This window comes from Musca vetustissima, unplaced genomic scaffold (assembly GCF_032173495.1).
Source record: "Musca vetustissima isolate MV318-11 ecotype Yass unplaced genomic scaffold, APGP_CSIRO_Mvet_v1 utg42378, whole genome shotgun sequence".
In the NCBI taxonomy this organism is placed as follows: domain Eukaryota; kingdom Metazoa; phylum Arthropoda; class Insecta; order Diptera; family Muscidae; genus Musca; species Musca vetustissima.
In genome coordinates this window covers 136,883-151,679 of record NW_026876029.1, presented here as the reverse complement: position 1 = coordinate 151,679, position 14,797 = coordinate 136,883, and the positions used below count along the sequence as shown (strand labels likewise).

Here is a 14,797-nt window from a genome sequence, read left to right as displayed (position 1 = left end):
CGACCTGCATGGTTCAACTTCTAGTTCCGCTAAGTGAATAATTTTCCTATTTGAACTGTGGCCGTGTGTGTGTGTGTCAACAATGCCGGTTCTCATGCAGTCTCCTCCATCCCACCTCATTCGTAAATATTTCGTTATACTTCTTTGAGTTCTCGTCTTTATCTGCCATATTGTCTTCTCCTCCCATTCGTTAGCAAGTGGAACGTTTTTCATTTTTTTTTTATCCCGAATTACAACATCAACATGATGTTTTCACGAAATATTCGGATTTTAACCAAACTCACAATAAATCAATTAAAATTGACACAAAATGTCACGGGACAACGTTTCCTGAGGGGTGCCAGGCCTAAGGTAAGGAATCTGATCTGGGATCTAGAGATATTTTTATAAAGAAATAGCTTTTGTTTTACGTAGAGTAATTTGTCGGCATGCGGATTCTGCCATAGGAGAGGTGATAGTTTTCGATAGAAGTGTTTGGAAGGCCGGATATCTCTACATTATGGAAGAGCTTCAGATAGTCTTTATAGACCGAGAAGGTCTTTATTGATCGAATGAAGGGAGTCTTTATAGACAGTGCTGAAGGAAAATTTTTAAACGAGCAGAAGGCGGAATTTATAGACCCTCTGAAGGTGGACTTTATAGATAAGCTGAAGGCGAATTTTATAGACCTTCAGAATGTGGAATTTATAGACCATCTTAAGCTGATGGGGACATTTTTAAACGAGCATAAGACAGACATTCTGGATCATCTGAAGGTGGTCTTTACAGACCAGCTGAAGGACATTATAGACGAGTTGGATTAGGCCTTTATAGATGTGTTGGAGGAGGTTTTAATAGACCAGTTGAAGAGGGTCTTTATGATGGTGGACTTTATAAGCCAGTTGAAGGTTGTCTTTATAGACCAGCTGATGGCGGTCTTTATAGACTAGCTGATGGTGGTCTTCATAGATCAGTTGATGGTGGTCTTTACAGACCAGCTGAAGGCCTTTATAGATGTGTTGGAGGAGGTCTTTTTAGACGGGTCTTTATATGATTTTATAGACCAGCGGATGGTGGTCTTCCTAGTCGAGCTGTAGGGAGATTTAATCGTGAAGGTGGTCTCTACAGATTAGGTGGAGGTGATTTTTATAGACCATCTGAAGGAGGACTTTGTAGACCAGGTGAGGGCTGACGTTATAGATAATCTGAAGACGATCTTTATATACCATTTTAAGGCGGTTTTTAGAAAACATCTCAAGGAGCATATATTGACCATAACATAGCTTTCTTTATAGATGATCCGAAGGAAATTTTTTAGACGAGCAATGGAAGATAATCGTTATGAAGTCTGGCCTGAAGAGGCCATTTTTAGACGATTTGAAAGAATTCCTTATAGACTTCGTGCAGAAGAAGGTTCTTTTGTTAGAAAAGCTTATGAGCATCTTTATAGACGCTGAAGTCTTCCTTTATGTGTGGATGAGGTATTTAAAGACGGACTGAAGGCAGTATTTTTTGAAGAAATGATGGGGCCGAAAATCTATGCCGAATATTTTTGAATTCCGAATTCCGTCCCTGTACAACTAATGTTTCTGCTTTCCCCCCTTTCTAGATCGAATACAAAGCCCTGCCAACACCACTCACGGAAAAAGAACCAGATCCCGTGGAAATGGCAAAAAAGGAGTTAGCCGAATTGACAGGTGGTATGGATCTGAATGAATTGAAGGCCATATTAGAACCCACAAAGAAACATAAAACACAACTTCCCGCAACAACAAAAGAAGGCGATACCCCAACAGAATTACAAACAGAGCAGGAAACCCCACCAGGGCTACAACCCACTTACAATTTGGCTGCCTATGTAAATAAATCCGAATTATTGCAGAATTTCATAAAAATGGGTGTCGACTTAAGTGCCATCGAAAAACGTAAAGGCTTAGCACAATTTGTCCTAACCTTAGATATGGAAAAAGATGTCCATCCACGTTTGCTATTTCTCCAGGATCACGGTGTCCCAGCGGAATATTTTGGTGAACTTATTACAAAAAATCCTTTAATATTTAAAGTCGATTTAGATGATATGCAGGTTAGGGTAAATTATTTGGAAGCGAAACGTTTCTCTAAAGTACAAATACAACGTATCCTAACCCTTAACCCTTTTTGGTTGATGTTCTCCACCAAACGCATCGACAAACGTTTGGGTTATTTTCAAAAAGAATTTTCGCTGCGCGGTGATGATGTTCGTTATTTGTGCAGCAAACAGCCCCGCTTGATTACCTATAACATGCAACATCTGGCCGATGCGACATTTTGTGTGCGCGAAGAAATGGGTTTCAACAAGGAGGAGATAAAGGTATTGCTGTTGAGTAAACCGCGGCTGTGGATGTTGAGTGGGTATTCCGGGTATTCCTCTTATTATGAAATATATTGTAAATGTTATTTTTTTCTTGCAGAACCGGATGACTTAATAGAACGTTTCGCCTATGCCCACAATGAAATGAAATTATCTCATCAAATGTTGCTGCAGCAGCCGGAAATTTTAACATCACGCGAATTTCGTCTACGCGAACGCCATGAGTTTCTGAAAATGTTGGGCCGTGCCCAATATGATCCCGATAAGGATATGTACATATCTCCTAAGGCTTTGGTCGAGGGTAATAATCATCATTTTGTTCGCAAGGTGGCGAAGAGTGATATGGAAACGTTTGAATTGTTTCTGAAAAGTCGTTAAATGTTAAGAAAAAATTAATTGTTGATTAGTTGTAGTTTTTATAAGCTAATTAATTTTTATAAATTAAGAAAAAATCGTATTGAAAAAAATATACAATTTTGAGAGATATTTATGATGAAGAGGTTTTTCAATAGAGGACATAAAGCTGGTCTATAAAGAGGAGCTGAAGTGGGTTTGAATAGTCGAGGTGAAGAAGGTATTTCTAGACCAGCTGGTGACGGTCTTTATAGACCAGCTGAAGGTGGTCTTCTTTATAGACCAGCTGAAGGTGGTCTTCTTTATACACCAGCTGATAATGGTCTTTATAGACCAGCTGAAGGTGGTCTCCTTTCTTTATAGACCAGCTGAAGGTGGTCTTCTTTCTTTATAGACCAGCTGAAGGTGGTCTTCTTTCTTTATAGACCAGCTGAAGGTGGTCTTCTTTCTTTATAGACCAGCTGAAGGTGGTCTTCTTTCTTTATAGACCAGCTGAAGGTGGTCTTCTTTCTTTATAGACCAGCTGAAGGTGGTCTTCTTTCTTTATAGACCAGCTGAAGGTGGTCTTCTTTATAGACCAGCTGAAGATGGTCTTTATAGACCAGCTGATGATAATGGTCTTTATAGACCAGCTGATGATGATGGTCTTTATAGATGGTCTTTTATAGACCAGCTGAAGGTGGTCTTCTTTATAGACCAGCTGAAGGTGGTCTTCTTGATAGACCAGCTGATGGTGGTCTTCATGATAGACCAGCTGAAGGTGGTCTTCTTGATAGACCAGCTGAAGGTGGTCTTCTTGATAGACCAGCTGAAGGTGGTCTTCTTGATAGACCAGCTGAAGGTGGTCTTCTTGATAGACCAGCTGAAGGTGGTCTTCTTGATAGACCAGCTGAAGGTGGTCTTCATGATAGACCAGCTGAAGGTGGTCTTCTTGATAGACCAGCTGAAGGTGGTCTTCTTGATAGACCAGCTGAAGGTGGTCTTCTTGATAGACCAGCTGAAGGTGGTCTTCTTGATAGACCAGCTGAAGGTGGTCTTCTTGATAGACCAGCTGAAGGTGGTCTTCTTGATAGACCAGCTGAAGGTGGTCTTCTTGATAGACCAGCTGAAGGTGGTCTTCTTTATAGACCAGCTGAAGGTGGTCTTTTGTAGACCCTCTGAAGGTGGTCTTTTATAGACCAGCTGAAGGTGGTCTTTTATAGACCAGCTGAAGGTGGTCTTTTATAGACCAGCTGAAGGTGGTTTTATTGTCGTGGTGAAGGGAGTTTTTATAGACGAGGTGGAGGATTTATTGAAGAGTTGGAGGAGGTCTTTATAGATGAGTGGACGAGGCAATCTTTATAGACTAGCTGAATGGAGCTTTTATAGACCAGCTGAATCGAGTTTTTAAAGATGACCTGAGGGTGTAGACCAGCTGAAGGCAGTCTTTATAATCGAGCTGAAGGGAGTTTTTATAGACGAGGTGAAGGATTTATTGATGAGATGGAGGAGGTATTTATAGACGAGTTGGAGGAGGCTTTTAAAGATGAGATGGGCGGACTCTTTAAAGACATAAAGCTGCTAATGGCGGTCTTTTCAAAGCTGGCACACCTCTCGACCTGAAATTCTTATTCCACTTTCTTGTAATGCAAAACACAACCTGCTGAAGTAAGATTCAAAACGAATTTTTATTTTTTTCACTTTTTTTCCTTAATATCACAACATTCATAGTAGATAATATCCGGAACACATGCCTGATATTTTTCATCAAAGAAATAATCACGTATACATTCTTTGTCCTCAACCGGTGCACCATCCTTACAGATAACATAGTTGTGACAGTTATTTTTTCCACTTGTCACCATCAGATTACCGCGTCCATCACAACGATTATAATCACATTTGACATCGATTGGATTTACACATGCCTGTTTGGCTTCACTGAAAAATGTACCCTCCGGACATTGGCCCCAAATCGGTTCCAAATCTTCGACAATACCCAAATCGCGACAATAAAAATAACCACGACATGTCGCCTCATCTGCCTTATAGGCATTCTTAACTTTGTTGCAGATCTTATCCGGTATTGGATGGGCGTTGCACACGACCAGCGATTTGTCAACACACTTTTCCGCTTGGACATCATAGAATTGTTTGGTGCACGATTTAGCGGATGGTAGATTTTTGGAACATTCATAATATTTGGCACAATCTTTTTCGTTGCGGAACTTAGTCTTGTCCGGTACCAATTCACAGATGCTGGACACATCGACACACGATGATGTTTTCGTATAGACGCACATTTGCAGCTTCTCATCGAAATGCATACCGGTCGGGCAGGGTCCCCAATTGGGTTCGCCTTTGGCACAATAGAAAAATCCATGACAATTGGTTGGATCCGATACCCAGACACCGTCTTTGCCCTCACAACGATTGTGACAGAGTTTATTGGTGCTCGATTTTAGATCTACACATTTTTGGGATTTCACATCGAAAGCTTTACTGGAGCCGCAATTGTGTATTGTTGCATTGCTGCTGCTGTGGCATTCGATATATTCGTTGCAGGAACCGGGTACCGCAACAAGGGTGCCATCCTTAAATAGGCGACACAATTCTATATAATCTTCGGCTCGAACATCGGCTGCTTTAGAATCGTTGGGAAACGATGCTAGGATGAGTGCCAATGCCAAAGGCAAATAACAGAGGGCTGAAATGATGGGAAATAGAAAAATGAAGTTATAAAAGGGATTTTTGGGAAATTATGTGTTAGGTGATGCGGAGGGAATCTTTATAGGGGAGGGAATCTTTGTAGGGAAGGTGAAAGCAGTCTTTACAGAGCTGAAAAAGTTTTTATAGGCGAGATGTAGTGGTGAAGGGAAACTTTATAGAAAAGCGTAAGGCAGTCTTTATAGACGAGCTGAGGGAAGTCTTTATAGGCGAGCTGGAGGGAGTCTTTATAGACGAGCTGAAGGGAGTTTTTATAGACCAGCTGATGGGAGTCTTTATAGGCAAGCTGATGGGAATCTTTATAGACGTGCTGAAGGGAGTTCTTAAAGACGAGCTGAAGGGAGTCTTTATAGACCAGACGAGCTGAAGGGTGCTTTTGTAGACGAGCTGAAGGGAGTCTTTGTAGACAAGCTAAAGGGAGTCTTGATAGACGAGCTGAAGGGAGTCTTTATAGACGAGCTGAAGGGAGTCTTTATAGACCAGCTGATGGGAGTCTTTATAGACGAGCTGGAGGGAGTTTTTATAGGCGAGCTGAAGGAAGTCTTTATAGACCAGCTGATGGGAGTATTTATAGACGAGCTGGAGGCTATCTTTATAGACGATCTAAATGATGTCTTTAATGACGAGCTGAAGGGAGTCTTTATAGTCCAGCTGATGGGAGTCCTTATAGACGAGCTGAATGGAGTCCTTATAGACGAGCTGAAGGGAGTCCTTATAGACGAGCTGAAGGGAGTCTTTATAATCAAACTGAAGGTAGTTTTTATAGATGAGTTGAGGGGAATCCTAATAGACGAAAAATATAATCGCCTTCTGATCTGTAGATCTGTAAATCCTTGAAAATAATTTTAAAAATGTCTACGAATATTGGTCTCCAGATCCCTTAAACCAAAATTATCAAACTGTAGATCCCTTAAAAACACTCAAAGGTAATATTTATAGTCAAACTGAAGGTTTTTTTGGTTTGTTTTCAATTAGTGGCAATTACGCCCTCTATATTTCATTTTAGGAGGTTGTTATTAATGGAAAAAATATTCTCTACAAAATTTTACCGTAGGTCACCAAACTAAGAAATCCTCTAAATGTTATAAATATTGTCGAAATTTCACAATAACATAGGAATATATTTATAAAAATTGTATTTAAGATTGTTTTTGAATTGATGGCAATAACGCCCTCTATATTTCATTTTAGGAGGTTGTTATCAATGGAAAATATGTTCCTCGCAAAATTTTACCGTAGGTCACAAAACAAAGAAATCCTCTAAATGTTATAAATATTCTCGAAATTTCACAATAAAATAGGAATATACTTATAAAAATCACATTTAAGATTGTTTTTGGATTGATGGCAATTACGCCCTCTATATTTCATTTTTGCAGGTTGATGTCAATGGAAAAAGTATTCCTTACAAAATTTTACTATAGGTCACGAAACAATAGATATATGTAGATATTATACGCTATATTTCACTATTAGACTTAAATTAATTTGTAATAGTATTTACATTCAGTAATTTACAACTAATTTCGAATAATCGGTAATAACTCCCTCTATATGTCATGTTAGGAGTTTAATGTCAATGGAAAAAAATTCCTTGTAAAATTTTACTGCGGATAAAGGTACAAAATTGTAAATATTATAGATATTCCCTAAATTTGCCTAAGACAACATTTACGAAAGTAACTTCCTGAATATTTTCATTTTAGTTGTTTTGGATATTTTGCAATTACTCCCTCTATATTTCATTTTGGAATATTGATGTCAATGGAAAAAATATTCCTTATAAAATTTCACTAGCGATCAAGAAACAAAATTCACCTGTCGCTTCGTTAAATTACCCTATAAACGGAGAATAATTTTAAAGAAGTAATATTCTGAATAATTTATACCTCATTTGAATTAGTTGACCATAACTCCCTCTATATGTAATTGTAGGAGATTAATGTCAAGGGGAAAAATATTCTTTGTAAAATTTCACTATAGATCAAGGAATAAAATATAACAGTACACTCTATAAATATTCGTTTAATTTCATTATTAGAGTTGGACATACTGCTAAATTTATTTTCGTGAATTATTTCTAAGTTTTTGCGATTAGTTGCCAATTGCTCCATCTACATTTCATTTTAGGAGTTCGATGTGAGAGGAAAAAAGATTCTTTACAAAATTCCGCTGTTGATCAAGGACAGAAATATATTAGCAGAAGTTAAAAATATCCGTAAAAATTCTCTATTAAAGTTGAACATATTTATTAAAGTAATTTCCTGCAAAAAGTGCTGTGTTATTTAGATGATTGGACAATTACTCCCTCTATATGTCATTTTAGGAGTTTGTTGTCAATGGAAAAAATATTCCTGACAAAATTTTACACTAGATCAGTGCGTAAAATATATATATAAATATTATATATAACCCTTAAATTTTATTGTGAAAAAGGTACGTATTTATGATATCAATTTTATGTATACTGTGAGTCTTCTTTCGATTAGTTTGCCAATAACACCCTCTATATTTCATTTCAGGAGTTTAATGTCAATGGAAAAAATATTCCTTATTAAATTTCACTATAGACCAAGGATTTAAATATATAAGTAGTCCTTATAAATATCCGTTAAATATTAGCATTAAAGTGAAACATATTTATCAAGGCATTTTCTTGCAAAAATGCTGAAATTTTTTGATTATGTGTTAATTACTCCCTCTACATGTCATTTTAGGAAGGTGATGTCTATGAAGAAAATATTCCTTGGAAAATTTTTGTGTATTTCAATAAATAAAAATTATATGTAGGTATTATAAATATTCGCTAAATTTCCATAAGATTATTGAACACATTTTTGAAATTAATTTCTCTTACAGGTTTTGAGTTGTTTTGGAAAGTTGACCATTACTCCCTCTATATAACATTTTAGGACTTTGAAGTCAATGGAAAAAATGCTCCTTAGCAAATTTCCCAATAGGTCAAGGAATAAAATATAACAGTACACTCTACAAATATTCGTTTAATTTCATTATCATTCGTATTCACATTCACATGATTTATTAGGTATTTTGTTAAAATGTAAACACGGCCTTTAGACAGCTGACTGTGAAACAGCAAACTGGGGAACAGCTGATTGTGTTTCGAACTTTGAAATTAAGGCACTAGGAAAGTTTTTTTTATTTTTTTAAATTAATGGTTTTCACTTAAACTTTGTAGAAACAAAAACTTCCATAAAATTACCTTTCATTATTATTTTGAATATTTTTTCTTTATATTCGATTTTTCTTTTAAATATATCTAACAACACTTCTTATTGGTGAGACTCTCTGGAGAAAGACTAAATTCGTTTGGTAGCCTAATAGAGCTTTTTAAACGGATTTCATTTGCAATGATTGAAAAATAATAAATTTTCCCCCAAAAAAATTAGACGAAGCGAATCGAAACCGACGCACACACATATCTGGCTTTATATAATCTTATCGGATGATTAAAAAATTCAATGCATATATTCCAAAAAAAAAAAAAAATTTGAAACATTTTACGCAGATTGCCGGTGGTGCGGGTTGTGTGGTGATAATTTACACCTGCTGTCTTGATCGCAAAGATTATCTCTTACCCTCTGAAGTGGTGTTGGGCCACTATGGGCCATCTAATAATATAATTTATTGTAGTGTTTTAACCATGTTTGAAATATTAAAAAGTTATTTTTTTTTCTTTCAGAATTCTCAATTTTTGTTATTTATGTGCAATATCCTTTATCAGATGTTCTATGGCGATCATACCATTTAGTAAAAGAAAATCACGACTCTCTGACTGGCTGATACCGCAATTGTGTCATCCGTTCTATTGGAAAATTTATCTATGATATGACTTCATTGGATTTCAGGCCCTAGATTTCAGCGGACTACTGATTACAATATTGTTACTAGGTTGAAGAAAAAATATTGGATATTGAAAAAAAAACTAATACGTCATGGGAATATCTTATCCATTACTTCAATAAGTGACCGATAATTTATTCTGCTGCATAATTTTTTCCATACAAAACTTTATATCTGGGTGTTATTATATTTTCATGGTTTAAACTGTCCACAAATCATTTGGTTTTTAAAACAAATTTCAATATCCAATTGATCTCACATCATAGTGAAAGTTTCCTGATACCTACAAATATTGTTAAAAGGTCTAATAGATCTTTTGTCACAGAAAATATGCTTATATTTAATTTTCATGGTCTAATCAGCTGTTTTTTTAAATTGCTATTTAACAATCAGCTGTTTTCGACAGTGTTTACATTATAATCAATTATGATAATAAAACAATTAAAAAAACACAGATTTTTTTAAGAATATTTTTTTTTTGGAGAATCAGGCGAATAAATAACGTGAATTTATTAAGCATATTTTTTAAGGGATCTACAGATCATCAGCCTTCTAAAATGAGATATAGATGGAGTATTTGCCATATGCAAAATAACTCAAAATTTCCAGCCACAGATTTATTAATCATTTATTGTGAAATTTAGCCGATTTATTAAATATCTACATATAGTTTTTGTTCCTTGATCTCAAGTGAAATTTTGTAAGGAATATTTTTTCCATTGACATTAACCTCCTAAAATTAAATCTAGAGGGAGTAACAGACATCTACCCGATACATGTGATAAATAAATCGAAATATAGTTTTTTAATAATGTTATGTTTTTATAGTGAAATTCGGTAGATATATTCAATAGCTACATATAATTTTTGTTCCTTGATCTATAGTGAAATTTTATAGGGAACATTTTCCACCTTGACATCAACCTCCTAAAGTGAAATATAGAGGGAGTTATAGTCAATTAATTGAAATAAATTAAAAATTATTCAGAAAACTACTTCGGCAAATATGTTCAACTTTTACAGTGTAATTTATTGGATCGGCAGGTGAATTTTGTTCCTTTATCTATAGTGAAATTTTGTGAGGAATATTTTTTCCATTGACATCAACCACCTAAAATCAAATATAGAGGGTGTTATTGGTTATTATTCGAAATAAGTTAAAAAACATTTCAGAATATTACTCCCATAAATATCTTCAATTTTCCCAGTACATTTAAGTAAATATATATAATGTTGACATATATATTTTATGCCTCTAGCTATCGTAGAATTTTCTAAGGAATATATTTTCCATTGACATTGAACTCCTAAAATGGCATATAGAGGGAGTAATTGGGAGATATACAAAAGCACTACAAAAAAATTAAGAATTTTTTTCTATATACATATTTATTCGATTTTAATGGTTAAATTTAACGGATATATATAATACCTATTAAAATATCTTTTTCCTAGGTATGTAGTAAAATTTTATGAGGAAAATTTTTACCACTGACAGCAACCTCCTAAATTGGCTGATAGAGGGAGTAATTGTAGATTATTCGAAATAACTCTCAAAATATTCGGAAATTTAGTTATGGAAATGTGTTCAACTAACTTAGGGAAATTTAGCGAAGATATATAATTTGGACATACATATTTTTTCCTTGACATTGGCATCGAACTCCTAAAATGAAATATAGATGGAGTTATGCTCAACTAATCGAAACAAGTCATAAATATCTTTATATATAATTTCCATATATATGTTTAACTTTTATGATGAAATTTAGAGGATATACATAATATCTACAGATATATTCTGTTTGAGGACCCATAGTGGAATTTTATAAGGAATATTTTTTCCTTGCCATTCAACTCCTAAAACGAAATATAGATGGCGTTATGTTAAACTAATCGAAACAAGTCATATAAAACTCTAAATATAATTTTCATAGATATGTTCAACATTTATGATGAAATTTAGAGGATATACATAATACCTGTAGATATATTTTGTTCCGGGACCCATAGTGGAATTTTGTAAGGAATATTTTTTCCATTGACATCAACCTTCTAAAATGAAATATAGATGACGTTATGCTCAACCAATCGAAACAAGTCATAAATAACTTTATATATAATTTTCATAGATATGTTCAACATTTATGATGGAATTTAGAGGGTATACATAATACCTAGAGATAGATTTTGTTCAGGACCCATAGTGGAATTTTGTAAGGAATATTTTTCCATTGGCATCGAACTCCTAAAATGAAATATAGATGGAGCTATACTTATCTAATCAAAACAAGACATAAATAACATTAAATCTGAATTTTCATAGATGTGTTCAACTTTTATGATAAAATTTCGAGGATATACATAATAAATACAGATAAATTTTGTTCCCGAATCCATAGTGGAATTTTATAAGGAATATTTTTTCCATTGACATTCAACTCCTAAAATCATATCTAGAGGAGGTAATTGTCATTTATTCGAAACAGTATACAACTAAACTAAAAAACCTCATCTATAAATAAATTCATATTTTATCCTTGAAATTTCAAGGATATTTATAATTTTTACAGGATATATTGGTTCGGTGACCAACAGTAGAATTTTGTGAGCAATATTTTTTCCATTGACAGCAACTTCCTAAAATGAAATATAGATGGAGTTCCGGTCAATAATTCAAAACAATATAAAAAAGTCATTAGAAATTGATTTTCAATTTCTATAGTGAAATTTGAAAGATAAATCTCTTATTTACAGGGTTTATTTTGTTCGATGACCTATGGAGGAATTTTGTGAGCAATATTTTTTCCATTGACATCAAAGCCCTAAAATGAAGTGTAGAGGAATAAATTGCCAAATATTTCAAATACTATATAAATATACAAAACATTTTCTAATTTATACTTTCTTCGAAAGATCCGCAAGGGTCTTTTTTAAAAATAGTATACCACTTAGAACTTCTAAAAATAGAAAATATTTTTTTTATATCTTCAAGTAGCACACTTAAAACTTAATTAGTTTTTTTGAAGCATGCCCCGTCAATAATAATTATTTTCTAATGCGGTTATGCTTACATACCACCCATTTATTCTGCGTCACTTTTAACTTTGGTTATCAAATCGCCACATGCAAATCACAAACAAACAAATAAAAACCGTCTTTGCTTAATTCAAATGTCCATCGTAAATCCAAAGTCAACTGACATTGACGTTATAAGAAATATTCCAGTTAACACCGAACAAACCCCCCATAATTTTCAATTGCCCAATCATAAATTTCCAATTTTTATAATAAAAATAAACTAGTCCAAGGGGGTGAATCCCAAAGAGGTAATCAAATTGGCAAAAACAATGGCTACTACTGGTAGACCAACTTATCAAATAATAAAAGAATGAACTGAAATATTTAATCAAATTCTGTGATTTTGAAAAACAATAATTCCAGAAGCGGGCGTGTGTGTGTTCACGTATTTTCGATTAGCATACATCGTTTATTATTATGCAGTAAATTGATTTCCATAATAAAGTTTCTAGAAGCTTGTATTGGTTACGAATTTAATCGACGTCATAAAACAATATTGATAGAAGAGCATGATTATTCATGTTGTCCTCCAAACAAATTATTTTAAAATCCATTTTTTTCAAAAATCGTTTTATTATTGTTTTTGAATGTATGACAATAACTCCATCTAGATTTCATTTTAGGAGACTGCTGTCAATGGAAAATATATTCCCCACAAAATTTTACTATGGGTCACCGAATAAATAAATCCTGAAAAAGTTGTAAATATTCTTAAAATTTCACGATAAAATATGAATTTATTAAAAAAAATATTTTTAAGATTAGTTTTGAATTCTTGGCAATTACTCCCTCTATATGTAACTTCAGCAGGTTGATGCCAATGGAAAAAAGATTCCTTACAAAATTCTAGCATAGATCACTGAACAAAAGATATTTACAGATTTTGTATATATCCGGCAATTTACACTACAAATATTGAACAAATTCGTGAAGGCATTTACTTGCAGTAGTTTACGGCAAATTTTCGAATAGTTGGCAATTACGCCCTCTATATGCCATTAGAGGAGGTTGATGTCAATGGAGAAAATATTCCTCACAAAATTTTAATATATGTCGCCGAACAAATTAATCCTGCAAATTTCAGAAATAATCTTGAAAATTCACGATAAAATACGTGATTACATATTAAAGCATTTTTGAGCTTGTTTAATGTTTACATTCGAATTATTGGCAATAACTCCCTCTATGTGTCATTTTTAAAGGTTGCTGTCAATGGAAAAAAGATTCCTTACAAATTTCTACCATAGGTCGGGGAACAGAACATATGTGTCCATATTACATATATCCGCCAAATTTCACTATAAATATTAAACAAATTCGTGGAGGTATTTACTTGCAGTAGTTTATGGCAATTTTCGAATAGTTGACAATTACGCCCTCTATATGCCATTAGAGGAGGTTGATGTCAATGGAGAAAATATTCCTCACAAAATTCTAATATATGTCGCCGAACAAATAAATCCTGCAAATGTTAGAAATAATCTTGAATATTCACGATAAAATACGTATTTATATATAAAAACATTTTTAAACTTGTTTAATGTTTACATTAGAATTAATGGTAATTACGCCCTCTATATGTCATTTTAGAAGGTTTCTGTCAATGGAAAAATATTCCTTACAAAATTCTACTATAGGTTACTGAACAAAAGATATCTATAGATTTTGTATATATCCGCCAAATTTCACTATAAGTATTAAACAAATTTATCGGCAGAAATTCACATATATTTTCGAATAATTAACAATAATTCCCTCTATATGTTTTTTTAGGAGGATGATGTCAATGGAAAAAATATTCCTTACAAAATTCTAATATAGGTCACGGGACAGAATATATCCGTGGATGTTATATATAAACGCCAAATTTCACTGTTAACACTAAAAAAAATCGTGGAGGCATTTACTTGCTGTAATTTACGACTATTTTCAAATAATTGACAAATACTCCCTCTATATGTCATTTTATGAGGTTCCTGTCAATGGAAAAAATATTCCTTACAAAATTTTACTATAGGTTACTGAACAAAATATATCTATAGATTTTGTATATATCCGCCAAATTTCACTATAAATATAAAACAAATTCGTGGAGGTATTTATCTGCAGTAATTTAGATATATTTTGGAATAATTAACAGTAACTCCCTCTATATGTAATTTTAAGAGGTTGATGTCAATTGAAAAAATATTCCTTATTAAATTTCACTATAGATCAAGGAAAAATCTGTAGCAGAAGACCTTATAAAAATCGGTAAAAATTCTCTATTAAAGCTGAACATATTTATGAAAGCAATTTCCTTTAAAAAATTTTAGTTGTTTCGATTAGCTGTCAATTACTCCCTCTATATTTCTTTTTCCATTGTTAATGTCAATGAAAAAAATTTTCCTTATTAAATTTCACTATAGATCAAGGAAAAATCTGTAGCAGAAGACCTTATAAAAATGCGTAAAATTTCTCTAT

The 14,797-nt window shown here is 33.5% G+C and overlaps 2 protein-coding genes across 2 annotated transcripts; one reads left to right on the top strand and one right to left on the bottom strand.

Annotated features, from left to right (window-relative positions):
- Positions 1-243: 243 nt before the first annotated feature.
- LOC133338569 (transcription termination factor 3, mitochondrial-like) lies at positions 244-2,707 on the top strand. Its single transcript, XM_061546739.1, has 3 exons — positions 244-351; positions 1,589-2,366; positions 2,430-2,707. Exons 1-3 carry the CDS (start codon positions 244-246, stop codon positions 2,705-2,707), a joined length of 1,164 nt encoding a protein of 387 aa, XP_061402723.1.
- Positions 2,708-4,359: 1,652 nt separating this feature from the next.
- On the bottom strand, positions 4,360-8,619 carry LOC133338568 (peritrophin-44-like). Its single transcript, XM_061546738.1, has 2 exons — positions 8,613-8,619; positions 4,360-5,369 (listed from the first exon to the last, which is right to left on the bottom strand). Exons 1-2 carry the CDS (start codon positions 8,617-8,619, stop codon positions 4,360-4,362), a joined length of 1,017 nt encoding a protein of 338 aa, XP_061402722.1.
- Between the last annotated feature and the right edge of the window lie 6,178 nt (positions 8,620-14,797).